An 18,458-nucleotide genomic window follows, 5' to 3' on the forward strand; every position below is an offset into this window, starting at 1 on the left:
AAGAATCGAATCACCAGTCTATGTCCGATGCAGGATACAGCATGCTTGGGGCTGTGCACGGGGATGACCCAGAGGGATGTTGTGGGGAGGGAGGTGGGAGGGGGGTTCATGTTTGGGATCGCATGTACACCCGTGGTGGATTCATGTCAATGTATGGCAAAACCAATACAGTATTGTAAAGTAAAACAAAGTAAAAATAACAATTTTTTTAAAAAAAGGTAATTTTTATAGAACATTTTTGTGTCTCAAGAAATGCACACAAACCCGAAAAACTGGTTATTGCATTTTTGTTTAAAAAGGAAATGTAGAAATCAGCTCAGCTATTTTCTTCAGAGTGCCACTAAAAGCTATTTCTGCCTAGGGAAAATGTATGTACATTTTGTACATAAACAAATTTACAAGAACAAGCAAAGCTATTTCATATTTTAGCCTAATAACAATGGTTAGACAGCTTCCACATAATATAATTCACAGAAAAATATACAAATAACTAATAAAATGGCAGAACAAATATGATTTGAAGACCTTGGATTATTTGTCCTCATGCAGTTTGTTTCTAATTATTTAAAAGCACTGAGAAAAATGGAAAACTGTTTTGTGGATAAATAAAAATCTTACACAGTAAGAACTTGATCAGAGAATCAGATAACTAGCTACCAAAATAATTATAAAACTATGACTTAGGTCTGGAATTAAAACCAAGAACATTTCTAAAATCAGTATCAAGGGGGTGGGAATAGAAGTGATCCAAAAAGGGAATTCCTCTTTCATCACTGAAAAGAACAAAAGAAACCACATTTTAAGAAACAGGTCAGGAAATAAAAGGTGGGAAAGAGGCTAAATTATACGAAATAATTCAACTGCCTTCTTCAATTAAATTTTCAATAATTTTCATGAAGAAAAATAGATAGGTTTACATACTCAAGATACCAATGTTGTGGCAAATTAACGCAATTTCTAAATAAGTAGCTTTATAATTTTTACATGGAACCTCAAGTTTTCTATTATCTTGCAACTAATTACAAGCTTGGGCAATCACTCAAAGCAGAAATAAAGTTAAAGCAAAATGAATACTCTTCCCTCTCAACTTTCACAGCCATGTCTCATGCAACCATACTTTAATGACTGTTTCTAGTTACTTATAAATTGTCATTATCTCACCAGGTGATAGATTGAGATTTTCCAAATCAAAGAGAGCACAACATCAGCAAGCCAGGGCAGAGGCCAGGAAAGATTACAGTCTGTAACAGAATCACTCAGCTTTCCTTTATCACTGCTAACTGAAAGGGTTTTACCTATAAATAAATTATACAATCCTTGTTCATCTACAAATATCATCCCATCATCCCAATCTGGACCTTCATATGTGGGGAGAGTGAACAGGAAAGGGATAAGGAGTACCAGTGATGGACATCAAAGGTTACTAACGCTGATTATGTACCTACTATGTGCCAGGCAGTATGACAGTGCTAGACACCATAAAACAAAGTCCCTATCTTTAAAGTTGAAACAAACACTCTTAAGAAGATCATATGTCAGCAGGATCTGAATTCAGGTCTGATTCCAAAACATGTGGTCTTTTCCCTACTAATACTACTACTTTTTTTTACTAGTACTAGTACTACTAATACTCCTACATACTGCCCTAAGAGGGAGAACCCCTTTGGTAAGTTTTCAAGAATGACACGGACAGAACAACTCTTTCACTAAGATATGTGGAGAAACTGAAGATTTTTTCTCCTGAAACAGCTTCAGAGGAAATAACCAAATAATAAAGCCTGACCACGACAGTTAATTTTATGTGTCCACGTGGCTGGGCCATGGTACGCAGGCACTTGGTCAAGCATTTTCTGGACATTTCTGCAAGGATAGTTTTGATTGAGACTATCATTTAAGTTGGGCTTCCCAGGAGGCACTAGTGGTAAAGAATCTACTTGCCGATGCAGGCGATGCGAGAGACTTCGGTTCAATCCCTGGGTCCTAGAAATGGCAACCCGCTCCAGTATTCTTGCATGAAAGAGTCCATGGGCACAGCAGTCTGGTGGACTACAGTCTATGGGCTCACAAAAAGTCAGACACGACTGAGCACAGACACATTTAAACTGGTTGGTTTTGAGTAAGCACCTAGCTTGCCCTCCATAATGTGGGTGAGCCTTATGCAATCAGCTGAAGGCCTGAATAGAACAAAACACTGACTTCCCCTGGGCAAAAAGAAATTCGCCAACAGACAGCCTCTGAACTTAAACCCTGAGCATGGAGCTTGGGTACTTCCCTAGGTCTCCAGTGTGTCAGCTTTTAGACTTAAATTCTTAAGAAAATCAGCTCTTCGCCGGGTCTCCAGCCCTGCAGATCTTGGACTTGCCAGCCTCCATAATCTCATGAGCCAAATCCTAAACATCTCTATTTCTACCTTTCTCTTTCTTTCTTGATATCTATCTACACACACACACACACACACACACACACACTTAAAACACACACATACATTATACTGGTTCTGTTTCTCTGGAGAACCCTGACAAATACATCACCTAAACATTAAACACAACATATAGAAAAACCACAACTTTGAAAGTATTTTGTATCAATATATATAGCTTATTTCCACCATCCTCCAGTGACAGGGATCAACTTAGTCAATGGTTCATTTCTAGATTAATGGTAAGAATTTCACAAAACAATAAGTGCCAAACCCAAGTACCTTCAAACTAAAACTTCTAATCGCTACCTTTGCAAACTGGAGCAATCTCTTGAGAGCTCTTAAACATGTTATTCACAGAACTCATTACTCAGAGAAGGAACCAGCAATATAAAAATTCCACAAGCAACACAGTCCCCAAAGGAAAAACACAGGTCTCACCTCAAACTTGACTGAGTACCTAATAATGCTGCCTTCTTTCCTTTAAATAATACTTATCATTATGTACATAATACATATCTAAGTAGTACTATTATAAACTCATTATTCAATAAAATACAAATAGAATTTATTAGCCATATCACAGTGCGGTTTAAGTACACCTAATAAAAAAAGATAACACAGCATCAGATTACATAGTAAGGCAATTTAAAGGACTTCACCAGAATTTATAAAATGCTGGAATTGCTCAAAACTGTATGATTTATCATTTGATCTAATTAGGCCAAAAGCAACACTAACTTCTCATTTCAGAAAACTCTGCCATCTCCGCCAAATATTTTTCTCACCATTTATATAGTTCAGCATTGTCTACCAAAGCTTTTCATAGGTGCAACACTATCCAGGGCTTGAGGGTAACTGATCCTTAGACTCTAACTAAAAATAGTACATACTACCATATACTCTAATCATATATCCAATCAATCTTTTCAGCTAAAGCTTTTGTCAAGAAAAGGGACTTCCCTTTCAGTGGCTAAGACTCGCAGGCTCCCAACGCAGGGAGCCCAGGTTTGATCCCTGGTCAAGGAAGTAGATACCACATGTGGCAACTGAAGATCCTTCATGCTACAAGGAAGACCCCACATGCCACAACCACTTTAAGACACGGCACAACCAAATAAATACATACATATTTCTTAAAAGGACAATAAGAAGAAACTATATATTGGCTGGTATTTTAGAAAACATATTCAAAAGGATATAGAGACCTAGGACACAAAATCCCATTTTTAACTGAGTGCATCCAAGTGTTTTCATAAGATTACGTGGAGACAAGATACTAAACTTAACATCTCTGTTCTCAGCCTCTGAAAGACAAAGCCTGTTAAGGTTCAATAATTTAACAAATTCAAAAGAAAAGACATGATCTCATATGGGAGAATTGTTAGGCTTTCTTTAAACAAATACTTATTGTTTTGAGTAAAATTACATATCAAAACAATTTTCACTTCAGATACAGAATATGTGCCCACATTTTAAGTAACATATTGGGATATAACACACACAATAGCAACTGAAAAGAAACACCTAAAACCCATGCAAGTGTTAGGAAGTCCTGCCCCAGGTAATGCTTACAAGCTGAGCCACAAATATGGGGTCAGTTTTACCAAGGATTAGAAAGCATGCACTGAATGAACTCAGCTGTCAAAAGCTCACCCATTTTCTTAAACCCATGACCTCTCCTCAGTTTTCCATAACTTTACACTCCAAAACTGTGTCCTGTGACATATTAACCTCCAAAGAAAATTCCATTAAAAAATTAATTATTAGAATCTCTCTGTGACAGCACTTTTTAATGTTTCTGTCAACGTCAGCACTGTTAGGGACTCCCCTGGAGGTCCAGTGGTTAAGACTCCACACTCCCACCGCAGAGGGGGTGTGGGTCAGTCCCTGGTCAGGGAACTAAGATCTGGCATGCCATGAAGTGCAGCCCACAAGAGCAGACAACGTAGCCCAAAGAATAAAAACTTAGTTGTTATTGTTGATCATTCCAAATGTATCCCCCTTTTTTATATAATTAAAATAATATATGATCATTGTAGAGAATTTAGTAAATCTGGAAAAATTAAAATAGTTTTATAAACATCACCTTTATTTTCTATATCCAAAAATTACTACCACCCTTATGGCAGAAAGTGAAGAGGAATTAAAAAGCCTCTTGATGAAAGTAAAAGAGGAGAGTGAAAAAGTTGGCTTAAAGCTCAACATTCAGAAAACGAAGATCATGGCATCTGGTCCCATCACTTCATGGGAAATAGATGGGGAAACTGGGGAAACAGTAGAAACAGTGTCAGACTTTATTTTGGGGGGCTCCAAAATCACTGCAGATGGTGACTGCAGCCATGAAATTAAAAGATGCTTACTCCTTGGAAGAAAAGTTATGACCAACCTAGACAGCATATTCAAATGCAGAGACATTACTTTGCCGACTAAAGTCTGTCTAGTCAAGGCTATGGTTTTTCCAGTAGTCATGTATGGATGTGAGAGTTGGACTGTGAGGAAGGCTGAGCACCGAAGAATTGATGCTTTTGAACTGTGGTGTTGGAGAAGACTCTTGAGAGTCCCTTGGACTGCAAGGAGATCCAACCAGTCCATTCTGAAGGAGATCAGCTCTGGGATTTCTTTGGAAAGAATGATGCTGAAGCTGAAACTCCAGTACTTTGGCCACCTCATGCGAAGAGTTGACTCATTGGAAAACTCTGATGATGGGAGGGATTGGGGGCAGGAGGAGACGGGGACAACAGAGGATGAGATGGCTGGATGGCATCACTGACTCAATGGACGTGAGTCTGAGTGAACTCCGGGAGTTGGTGATGGACAGGGAGGCCTGGCGTGCTGCGATTCATAGGGTCGCAAAGAGTCGGACATGACTGAGCAACTGAACTGAACTAAACTGAACTGAACATTTTGCTGTATGTATTTTTAGGCTTTCTTCAGTCTTTCGGGTTCAAAATTAAAATTGTGATAAAAATGCATATTAAATATTTAACTAGTCTTTTTAGCCTATAAGACTGTATATTGCAAAATATTTCTCATTTTCAAAAATTTTATGCACTTCCCTGGTAGTCCAAAGGCTACAACTGTGAGCTTCTAATGCAGAGGGCTGGTGTTTGATTCCTTGTACGGGAACTAGATTTCAGATGCCACAACTAAGACCAGCTAAATAAATAGGTATTTTTTTTTTTAATTAGAAAAAAAGATTTATAACAGCTTTATCTCATTACACTATAACCATTCCACTATTAACTGAATATCTGAGTTCTTTTAACTTTCTACCAAGACAACACTTTGATAAACACTTTGACTATTACTAATAATCACTGACAAAAAGGCAATAAGTAACGCTCAGAACTCATATCCAAAAAAATGCCTGTAAACAGATGAAAACATTCAACGTCACCAATAAGTCAATATAATATATAGAAATTATGAGAAACCTAACACGCTGAAAACTATAAAGCATATATAAAAACATTCCAATGCAATGCTAATTATAAACTAACAAAATCCTTCTGAATAATAATTCAGACTGTGTGTATCAACGGCTTTAAAGTATTTTAGGAATCTACCCTAAATGAATAATCATAGATAATTCTAGATGCTGACCAAAAAAATTATATATAGAGTTAATGCCCTTTCAATGTTAATTTAACATTGAAACAAAACATAACATGTGTTATGCACATGTATCAAAAGTCAACGAAGACCTGATCTATGTTATCATCATTCTTACATTTCTCTTCCCCTATTATATCATCAATTTTCATTTCTGGCCCAGCTTTTATTTTTCATGAGAATTGTTTGTGTGTTTGTTTTAATGTTCAGTGCTCAATATTAAAATTTCTAAGAGGAAACATGTGCTCTGGCATTCATATATTAAAACTGATGCACAACTATCTAGAATCTTTAGCCTGCGGACTTCCCCCTGGCAGTCCAGTGATTAAGACTCTGTGCTTCCACTGAAGGGGCACAGGTTCGATTCCTGATCCGGAAGCTAAGATCCTGCATGCTGTGTACATGGAGTGGCCAAAATAAAATCGATGCACAACTTAAATTACTGCATTTTAGTATTCTACCTACAGAATAAACTTTTAAAAATGATTATGTTCTGGGAATTTCCTGACGGTCCGGCGGTTAGGACTCTGCGCTTCTACTGCAGGGAATATGCAGTCAATCCCTAGTCAGGGACTAAGATCCTGCACACCACGTGGTACGGCCAAAAATAATAGCTCTTACATTTTACATACTGGTACACAAGGTGATAGTCAAACACCCTATAGTAAGTTTTGCCTTTCCTGTAAGGATTGTTTTTTTTTTAATTTTTTTTTAATTGAAGTGTAGTTCATTTACAATATTAATTAGTTTTACTCGTACAACACAGTGATTTAATAACTTTATAGACTGCGCTTCATTTAAAGCTATTACAAAATAATAGCTGTATTTCTCTGTGCTATACAATATATCCCTTTCCTTATTTATTGTATACACAGTAGTTGTAGTTGCAGGAACGGGTTCTTTTTAAAAAATACAATAGCTGATTCATAATGAAAAGTGTGAATTTATGTCTGTTTCTTACAAAACAACTTGGCACATCCATTCTATCTGAAACAAGTGCTGAGTGAAAAGAATCCATCAGCACAGCACTGACGCACAAGTGGCCCTTAAAAACTAACCAATAAACCTGTTCTTCTCCCTCCTCTACTGAGGTCCCTGACAGTGAAGCAAAACTTTTCAAAATAGGCACCTCTGACCTTAAGTATTATTTAAAATCTTTATATCAAGATTAAACATATTTTCCAGTATGAACATACCCTCCACAAAGTTCTATCCCTGACACAGTGTTTGAAAGAAGAGAACTAAAATGCAATATTTGGAGAAGAGATCTGAAGTGGGAGAGACAGAAAGGTGTGCCTCACTGAACAGTGGCAGACTCAGGGCACACGGGCACACAGCTTCGGAGTCACGCCGACCCCAGAGCATCGGGGAGAAACACCAGATCCCCGATCTGCAAGCCTGGCTCCCCCCAGGCAGCCACACGGTCACCACTCCATCCACTTTCTGACCCTCTGTCAACCACTATGTGCCCCAACCTAGCCCACCGCATTTCAGCTGATGCAGAAAACAATGTGGAAGGTTAGCTTCCCCCAGAACAAAATTCATTCATTATCTGACTCAAAAAGAGAGAGGAGGAGGCTAACAGGTCTGTGAGCCAGTCCATTTAAAACCACTTTTCTTCATACATAAATATATGTGAAATAGTTTTAACTCTACAAGTGCTTTTTTTTAATCCTTCTGGAATATATTAAACAAGCAACAAGACTTTGCTCCCCCTAAAATACAAAAGTTCCAGGGATGTCCCTGCTGGTCCAGGGGCTAAGACTCCAAGCTCCCAAAACAGGGGGCCCAGATTTGATCCCTGGTCAGGAACTAGATCCCACATGCTGAACTTAAGAGATCATTAAGATCCGGCAGGTCTTAAGGAAGCCTGAATATCCCACAAGCTGCAACTAAGATCCAGCACAGCCAAACAAGAATAATTATTTAAATAAATATTTAAGAATGTTTATTCTTACATAAATAAAATATAAAATTTCCAAATATCTTTACACTCTGCCTTTTCATTGTCCTTTTTGTAAGGATTGGCACACAAGAAAGAGCAAGTTAGGCTAAAAAATTGGGAATTGTGTAAAAGATTATCAATATTTCAATCATATTGAACTGTGCTGTGAAGCTATTTGCAGAACAAAAGTGAGTAAAGCAATTAATATGTCAGCAACTATATTACAAAACATTTCTTTCTTTATTCTTAGCTCCTCAGCAAGGTGTTCTAATATATAGTTCAAACCATACTTTCAAAAGTTGAGTTGCTGTAAAAGTAACTCTATCAAAATGTACTCCCTTGGGTTTAATCTTTTAATCATCTTAGTTTTTAACTACAATCTATAGTATAAATAACACTCTCAAGAGCAATTTAATGTAACTTCATTTTGACATTTCAATAAAGATGTTCAAATTTTTCCCTTTGAAATAATAGCACAAATATTTATGGCAAGGATACTGTACAAATACGTTTAAAATACAGTCAAGATAACAAGAGGTTAAAGCTGAGAAGAGATTCTAGTGATAAACCACAAGTAAGACGGCCCCACTTACACATAAGAAAATCAAAGCTTGAAGAGACACAGACCTGGCCAACTTTACAGAATCTCAAGAAAGTGTGGGGGCTTCCCTGGTGGCCTAGTGGTAGAGGATCTGCCTGCCAACGCAGGAGACACACGTCAGATCCCTGGTCCAGGGAGGTCCTACATGACTCAGAGCAACTAAGCCCCTGTGCCCCAACTACTGCAGCCCACACACCCTAGTAGCCCGTGCTCTGCAGCAAGAGAGCCTGAACAAGAGTAGCCCCCATCTGCTGCAGCTAGGAAAAAGCCTGGACAACGAAGACCCAGCGCGGCCGGATAAAGTAAGTGTGCCATACTAGCTTAAAACAAACAAAAAAGAAGAAACGTTTGGTGTTATTCTCATTATCAGTTAGTAATATTTAAGTGGTGTATATAATATACTTTAGATGACAATGTGCAATAAATTAAGTGCCTGCCCAAAATGACTTATTTCATACATGATTTATAGAGATAATAGTCAGAATGGCATACAAAATCTATATTGGAATGTTGAAGAAGGAGAAGTTTTAAAATAAAGGGTGAAGTGCGTCCATGAACAATTCCAATCAACATAAACGAAGAGAAGCAAGAGCATAAGAGCAGCAGGCTGGGAATGAATCAGATCACGGGAACGTGACAAGTCTCTTCGTGCTAGAAAAGGCCAACGTAAGGACGAAAATTGGCATCAGCGCTGCTGCGCCTGTAAAGATACCTGTGCTGAAGCGATCACTTAGCTTCGTCAACGGCAATTTCAGATTACGTGAAGAAAAGTGCAGTGTCCCAAGTTAGGCGGTGATTCTGACCATCCTCTTTGCCCCATGCACTGTTTTCCCTCAGTTAACAAATATCCTCATCCCTTTCTGGATCCTGCTGTTGTCTCAGCTTCCTGTCTTCTTTCTCTCCATGAAACTGCATTAACAAGCAGGCAACATTTGTGGCCCCCACATCCTGTCACTTCATCTTGAGAAGATGTCACCATCCATAAAGTCCTTTATCCTTGCCCTCTAGACCTTCCTCCTATAGTCTGCTGCCCACATGGTATCCTATATTTTAACATAGCTGAAGACATGCTCACTGTGTCTCCTACATTCTCTTAAAAAGCACGCCCTTGATCCCATTTGTATGAAATGTCCAGAAGACGCAAATCCATAGAGACAGAAAGTAGATTATGTGTTTGCCAAACGATGTGGGAAGAAAGGGAATTGGGAACGACTGCTCACAGACACAGGGCTTCTTTCTAGGGTGATGGAAATATTCCAGAATTAGATAATAGTGCTGGCTGCACAACATCGTGAGTATACGGAAAACCACTGAATTGTACACTTGAATATGGTGAATCTGATGTTATTTAAATTTTATCTCAAAAAAAACCCCTGCCAATTAAAGATAAATGAAAATAAGGAAATACATGAGCGCACACACACACGCACACAGCATGCCCCTCCTTCCAACTTTCCTTTTGCCTTGCAAAATAATAAACCCCCCATAAGTGGAATTATTCAGGCAGAAGCTGAATGATCATCTGTCAGCAATATGCTATTGAAGGGCTAACTGAAGTGAGGAGGAAATTACACTAGATTACCCTTAAGTATTTTTCATCTTTAAGTTTCTATGTCACAAACCAAGATGAAGCGATTAGAACCAGGGTAATTTTTTAAAGTGACCAGAAAGAAAAAATGTGAAGCATTACTTGAAAAGTTACTTTTTTTTCTATTCAAAATGAAAACCGGAGACTATAATGAAGCAAAAGAACAAAAATGAAAGATTCAAAATGAAGAGCATTGGAAATTAAGAAAAAATATTAAGTAAATTAGATAATAGCACACAAACGAAGACGTGATATTCAGAACTAAACATAACAGTTGATTTGCCTATACAAAATTTATCCTGTATATAATCACGTTTTCCTATAGACATTCTGAAATCTTTTTTTTCTTTTTTAGGTGAAGAAGATGTTAGGGAAAAATCTAATGCAGAAGAGATTTAAATCAGATTACCGTTGACAGGCATGTGACTAGGTTAATAGAGTAAACAATGGATGGATGACATAATAGAAAGTTATTTTCCTCAAATTCAGCCTTTTTTCTTTAAATTCATTACCGCAACAATGAGCATCCTTTGTGAGGTAATTTAGAGGGGGAAAAAAAATATTGTTGATGATACAAAAAGGAAGACACTTTAAACCTTTCTACTACAAATAAATTTCTACAAACATCTATAATAGGCTGCTGTAGAAAAGAATCTCATTTAAATATTAAACGACCAAATTTCAGGGGAGGGAAAAAGCTATTAGTATACACATATGCAGTATTAGAAAAGGGGTCATTCAATAACTATTCATTATTTGATTTTACACAGCACATTAATACATTTGACATATTTGCCTGGTTATAAACCATAATTTATAAAACACCAAATTTTAAAAGGAAGCTCAGTTTGAATGCTATCCAAATAAAAGCAAGCTACACAAAATGATGATTCTAATACTCTCCCTAGAAGCTTTTAAATTTAGGCTTCCAAAAGAATGAAAGAAATAGAATTTCTGAGTCTGTCAAGAACTTTCTCCTCCTGTCCTTTTATAATTAAAAATTTAGACCACACAGAGTCGAAAATATGACTTTTTAATGACCCAAACTCCTTATGAATTTAGAGACCATAATCCACTTTGGCATCCAGAAACAAGTTTACACCTGTTTCAGCTTCAAAGAATATTTTTCCATACAAGCAGCTACAGCAGACCCATCTGAAGAGCAAATTTTGCTACAAGCCCCATTCAGAAGCCAGAAGATTATACTTCAAAATCATATTCCAAATAGTGGTCTGGTGATCAGCAGCATCGGCACCAATGTGAGAGCTTGTCAGAAATGCAAAATTTCACCCCAGACCTACTACTGTGAGAGTCTGCGGTATTGCTTGGGAATATGAAATTCTATTTATAAAGGTCAAGAAAATAAATGGATTGGATGAAACTCTTAAGAAGTTATCATCACTGACGGTAGTAAGTTAACATTAAGTGACTTAGTTAAGCACAGTAATGAGAGCTTTTAAGACCAAGAGAAAAGTCACAAGACATGTTAAAATTTGGTAAGTCAGTAACCTGCAAGATATTCCAAAATAGAAAGGAATGGCAAGACCAAGCCATTATCATGCCATCTCTGGACTGACAGCGATGCCATCTCCATATCAGCCTTCCAGCGAGCACATTCAGTATGAGGCTATTCTGGACCCTCAGGTGCTCTCACCAAGAAACGCAAATAGCCCCCACGGCTCATCAGCAGGCAAACTGGTGAACCTACAACTGCATCTAAGTGTACCTGTCCCCACTCCCTTCGATTCAGCAAGTGTGTATCCCAGGAAGTAAGATGCCCAGGGCATCACGAGTCTGTGCAGAGTTCTTCCTCAACTCTAGTCCTCAGAAGCAGGTACATCAGTGGGAAAGGCTGATGTGAGAGACACAGGACACATGAATTTTGTGTACCCAGGATTCAGCTACAAAAAAGTGAAAGAACTCAGGTCCTTCCTTTCAATCTCCTTTCAATCTCCTTAAGTTCGTTAACTTTCCGCCACCCTCCTCACCACCCCCCACGGTTTTCCTCTTGCTTTTGGCTGTGTGTTTTAAACTGATTTGATAAATCGTATGGTTCAAGCATCTTAATTTGGTGGCTGAGCCTGTCTACTCCATACCTCTGGGATAGCTGGTAGTGTACTCGGAGGCTAACTACTGCATCAAGGTAATTTCCTACAAAACATCTACTGAAAAAGAAATATGCATTTCAAAAGGTCCCTGAGTGATTGATAATGCAAATTCAAGTTTAGAAGCACTGAGCGAGACTGTTAGAGAAAACTGCACAAAGACAGAAATTTGGGTGTCAGAATGATGCTCAGAACACCATCCTGAATAAAAGGCCTCATGTACCCCCCTGAAAATAACTCACAGCCCCAGAACAGGGAGGGAATGCCAAGAAATCCATTTTCAACAACCATCATGTACGGCTTAGAGCAACACTGCAGCCATTGGTGACTCTCGTTCAACTCCATCTGTGTAAAACTCCACGCAACTTGAGAAAACATAGAGAAAAGTACAGCATAATGTATCTCAACACCAATCCAGCACTTTTGTCTTGCTGGGCATTACAAAAATACACTTTTTCCGATACACTATGTTTCAAGAACACCGATCTGAAGGACCTGAGACTGTCAGAAACAGAGAAAGGGTCTCGGCTTTCTTAACAAGACTGCAGTGACGACTTGGGTCATCCAAGAACAGAGGTGAACAGAATGACCTACGGAGTGACACTAACAGGCTGTATACTTCCCACCGGCCACCGGTTCCTGACTTCATCAGCTCTGGTAATTTTATGTATTTTTTGTATTTCACTGTTCCTGACACATAGTAAGAACTCAATAAATGTTCTGAAATAATTTTTTTAAAAAAATTTAAATGTCACCCTTTCTTTGATTTATCTGAGACAAATTTAATTCAATTCGTTGATTCCGAGAAATTCTTGAGAATGAATTATTCTTGAGAATAATTCCATATATCAAATATATCCATATATCAAATCAGCATATCTTCATAACACTCCCTCATTCCATACTCTAAAGTTGGATTTTATATTTTCTGTTATTAATTTCATTCTAATTTTCCATGACACAATGAAGCACATTAATCTATCCATTAAGAAACAATCTGACCATTTCTAAAAGTCATCAACAATTATATATAAAGGATATACATACACAGGAAAGATCAGCTATTATTTTGACATTTTTCTAGGTCCAGATTAAGACATCTTAGGGAAACATCAATTTATAACATCTACAGAAGAACTAAAATAGAAACTGGACACTGTCACATACATAAAGGTCATAAACAAGTTATGAAACAGGAGGCCAAAGTGTTGAGAATGTTTAGTGAAGAATAAGGTGAGAGCATCAGGAAAAGAATGTAAAAGCTCTAAAGATCATTTCTGCAAGGAATATGCTTGTTATTACTTCTGAAACAGGGAATGTGTTTATGTTTCAAAGGAAAAGATTTATGTTGGAAAGCACATAACTTCCCATTCCAATAAAGAAATATTTATAAAAAGAATAAGGAAACACCCAGAGAGAATGGCTGAGTGTATTCCCTTCCAAATGACCTATCGAATACTATTCACACCACACATTTAGTATAGCCAAAAACGGCTAAAGTACTCAAACGACATTAGACACTTCCGCACAGGTTTTTACACTGTGTTTCATGGGTTTTAAATGCCATGTGTTTAAGAATTGACTCCACAAGCTCATAGAGGAAGAGGTAACCTTATAGATTTTTGTGTCCTCTGCAGCTAACAGCATGAGAGTAGACATCTGACAAGCATTCAATAAACATTATTACCACTCTCTGAGGCAAAAATCTTAATTGGAGAATAATCTAAACACTACCATCATCACCACCACCAGTGGGAAAGTAGCTCTCAAGATTTCCAAGTGAATCCACTTACATGTTAAACAATGGGAACAAAAAAAGAGTAATCGTCTCATTCATTACAAAGGGCTAAGAATGTATCTTCTGTTCACAGACTGATTCCACTCCAACTAGTACAGTTAACTGCCCACTAAAACGCAGCGCCTTATCTTTCACAAATCTGATGCTTGATCCATGCTCTCAATGGAAAGCATTAAACGTATGCACTCTATTTCATTCCTTCTTATGTGAAATACAGTCTGCAGTGTGCAAATTAAGTGTCAAGACGCTTATTGTTATAAGCAATGGCAGAAAAGAAATGACTTCAACTTCGAAATATCATACCCTAAACCCTGGTTTGTTCACAGATGAACATCCAAGTTTCAGTCATAAATCCTTTAAAATCCATTCAACCGATAACTGTAGCTATGTTTTGTGCAGCACAGAACCCAAATTCAAGGCTGGTGCTCCATCTGGGTTGATAAATTTTAGTAAGCTGCTATTCCCCATTAGGGAGTTGGTCACTGGTTTTAACAAACTCCTTGAAGAGTTCATTTCAGTTATTCCTGCCTTGCTGGATGTGTAACAATTTAATCTTGTTGCTTTCTTCCTAAGGGGTAGAAAGATGATGCTCAAATGAGAGCACTTGCAAAGGGGACTTGAACAATGAAATTTAGGAGTTGGCTGGACGGGCCTGAGGGAAAGGTACCTCTAAGGAGGGTGCCTACAACTTGGGGGTAGGGGAGAGAATGACAAAGGGAGGTGGGAAAAGAGCAGCAAAGAAATTGAGTTTCCTTAGAAACTAGATTCATAGCTCCAGAAGTTATTTTAAACATAGTTTAACTTGACATGGCCCATTCTGACCCAAAACTCTGCTTTACACAACTGAAAGGCAAGTTTGCCTGTTAACACCAGTAAATAATTTCACAGATTATTAGCTTATTTCAAGAAGGAATTTCACAGTTACAGAAGGGTCATATTTATCTTTGTTATGTAAATAACATATCTTACAGCCTCTATGAAAGTTTTATAAGATGGAAATAACAATAGACAGTGGCTTAGATTTTGAGGAGAAAATTTAAGAAAATGACATATCTAATTCCAAATCTATCATCTACACACACTGTGTGAGCTAAAAGTCCCTAGAAAGTGGTTGCAAACTACATACTCTGCCACCACAGCTCTCCAGATTCCCCTAAGAGGGCATGCCAGCACCTTGGCACTCAGCTGATGGGCAAAGACACTTTGAAAAAGCACTCCAGGATGATACTCAACCAAACACCTCCTGCCCCACTGCCACTATCAGCTAATAATGTTTCACCACTCACTGCGGATGTATTTTTGTGTGTGTGTGCTATTCTTCTATTCTAAATGTTAACTAAGTGAAGTCATTAGAATAGAGCATCTGAATTCAACTGGCATTTATCCAGTTTTTAAGAGGTAAAAAGAAATCCATGAATGGCAAATCAATTTAACATCCTTTCAAACAATTCCATTTTAAAGCCATATAACAACTTCTGAACTCAAAGCTATTTAGAGTCACAGCTTTCCAATTTAAGTAGTTAAGTCCGCTAACGTATTTCCACGAATCAAACATTCACTATTAAGGAGCAGTACAAAAAAATAAAAAGTTCCAGCATTCCTCACAATCCACTTACACTTCAGTAAGGGATAACTCAGATTTTTTAAGCAAGTAAATAAAGAATATTATTTCAAGGTTATCATGACTCTCCCTTTGTACATGATCCCTCAAATCCTACAGGGTTTACATTTAGATAATTATATTATTTATGGATAATTTCAAGTGAAACTAGTTAAAGAAGTAATTCTCCTTCAAACTAACACTCCTGGTTTTCAGGGTTCGTATTATTCATACTCCAGTCCACTGGTATGTATCTCACAATCCCCAAACTTCTTCAACTTCAATATTGCTATTTACACAACTACAAAGCACATCCAGAAATAGCTCTCAAAACTCCAAACTCTTCAAATCACCAGACAACATATGTGTATCAACAACCTGGTAGTTTTTACAGTTGTCAGTCCTCGTCTACGTAGAGTTAGGCCCAAATACTAAGAAAAAAACTTGGGGGGGGGGGACAACAACTCCAAAAACAAACTAAGAAAATATACTTACCTTAATCGGAGCACTACTAAACTTAATTTTCCTGTTTGCCGGGATGTCCTCTTCTTCTGGCAATCCAGCGATCTCTGAGCATTCCACATCAGGCTGACAGTAACTGCTTTCATCACTATCTTCCTGCTCCTCCTGCTCAGTACCTGTCTCTCCCCAGTCTGAATTATACCTGGATCTCACCCTATACACATTATAGTCACTGTGCATGTAAACATGGGAGCTGCCAAAATGATGCGGCTCTTCAAATACTTCCTTTTCACAAGCGAACCTAGATACATCAGCAGAGGTGAAATCACCACCTGCAAGTTCTCTCTTCTGTTGCATTGCTGCCTCACTCTCCACCAAACGAGCTTCTGCGTCTTCTGAAGGTTCGTTCTGTGGTGAAGGGATTTCAGGCTCTGGCACTGCCTCGCTTTCAGCACCAGGTTCTTCAGGGGTGTGTCTGTCAGTTCTGTCGGGAGGCTCCTGGTTAGATGCGGGGTCCTCGGCTGCCGTGCTCTGCCGCGCCTCCTCACTGGGCACAGACGCGAGAGAGGTACTTTTCGAAGCCACCTCTAGCCCTGGGCTTGTGCTACTCTTCCGAGCATCCTCTGCATCGTCACTGTGCTTGCTTGGAGGAGACCAAGAACTAGAATCCTTCAGGTGTCCAAAAGTGTCAAGGTTTGTAACGGTAACAGATGGTAAATTCAGGGGATAATGCCCAGTCACTGAGTATTCGTTGTTCTCAGCCTTCTCGGAAATGACGGCACTGGGGGAATCGGTGTTCTCAAATACTGCACTCAGTTGACTCACAGTTGGGGAGACAGCCTCGGTCCGGGAGCTAAGACTGTCCAAGGAATCAGTACTGCCTCGGTTGGACTTGGAACCACCCCATTCATCCTGAGGTTCACTCCCTCCAGCTTTCTCCTTCTTTGGGGAATAGCGGTTGTTTTGTCCTGACTCATGCACACTTCTCTCAAACATCTTGCGAGTTTCTGTGAACTTAGAGTATGAAGGGCCATCGTACATTGTGTCAAATCTGCTAATTCGTTCGGAAACAGAGGACTCCAACTTCACAACCGAGCCATCTGTTTTTTCCAGAAACTCTCTGGGCTTCATTCGCCTCTGAGGGGATGAGGGTCCCTTGCCCCTTGTTTTGGCAATGACCGCAGCATTCTCACTGGGTTCCATACCCATCTGCATAAATAGGTTTTTAATTCTGTTGACATTGGAGCCATATTTCCTCCCCCTGCTCTGCTGGGAGCCCTCACCTTCTTTTGTTTTCTGTTCCCCATCTGACTTGGGTTTGTCAAAGGTACTTTTCAATGCCTGGAACTCAGTTCTATATGCATTCCTGTGAGGAGAGGCACTTCTGAGCGTGGTACGTTCACCCGAAGACTCAGTTTTCAACATTTTTACTTCAGGGGTGAAAAGCCAATGTTCATAATGATCAAGAAAAAAAAACCAAAAAAACAAAACACCTCTCTTCTCTAATCACCAGTATCTGGTCAAGAAAAAGCACCTCTCAAATGGCATACTGTGTCAGTGATCCTCCCAACAGGTGTATTAGGAAATTATTCAGTCAAGAGTTACACAAAATGGCTTTTTCAAAGCAAGACTACAGGTTCATCTGTAACAGAAAAGAATGAATTTCTGAATTCATTTACTTATTTGAATTTATGCTTAGTCAACTATTAATACATTTTTCAAAGTGGCTTAGCCACATGTCAACTAAGAAATTACTTTTTGAACTGGAAACTTCAAAGTCAAGAATTTAAAAGTAATAACTCTGATCAATCTTGGGTAACAAAACTGTTTCAAACATAACTTGAGGACCCCCACACACACACCAAAATCACACACACACATACAAGTGACACATAAGTACACTTGAAAGCAATACTTCAGCCCCAGTTTTGGTTGGTTTTGTGAATGACCTTAAAAGAAACCAGCTGTCCCCAGATCTTTAAAAAATCATCAAACTATCCAGAAAAATGAAATTCACTTGAGATTCCCCACATCAAGCAGAACTTATTCTTTTTGTACAAACATAATTAAAAGTTCAGAATCTATGTTTACAAACTCCAAAACATGCCTACAGCGGCTTATTCCATTCTTTCTGGTCCGATATTCTCGTCTATATCAGCCCCAAAGCAACCCTAGTGCAATTTCAGACCAAAACAAGCATAATAACGTTCTTAAATGGCAGTAAGTTTCACTCCAAGTTCAGAACCATATCAAATATTTGGAAGTTTCCTAAGAGTGAACATTATTAATTATAGAGTGGGATATACAATATCATGGGAATCAATG

The 18,458-nt window shown here is 38.4% G+C and overlaps 1 protein-coding gene across 12 annotated transcripts in view; it reads right to left on the reverse strand.

Annotated features, from left to right (window-relative positions):
* PPP1R9A (protein phosphatase 1 regulatory subunit 9A) overlaps positions 1-18,458 on the reverse strand; it is a 343,573-nt gene that overhangs the window by 323,386 nt on the left and 1,729 nt on the right. For all 12 annotated transcript variants that reach the window (XM_018047402.1, XM_018047405.1, XM_018047398.1 and 9 more), the window contains exon 2: positions 16,167-17,775. In XM_018047402.1, the coding sequence (XP_017902891.1) occupies positions 16,167-17,558 (1,392 nt within the window). In that variant the 5' untranslated portion in view covers positions 17,559-17,775. The remainder of the gene's footprint in view (positions 1-16,166; positions 17,776-18,458) is intronic.

Source organism: Capra hircus, chromosome 4, assembly GCF_001704415.2.
Source record: "Capra hircus breed San Clemente chromosome 4, ASM170441v1, whole genome shotgun sequence".
NCBI classification, from domain to species: Eukaryota; Metazoa; Chordata; class Mammalia; order Artiodactyla; family Bovidae; genus Capra; species Capra hircus.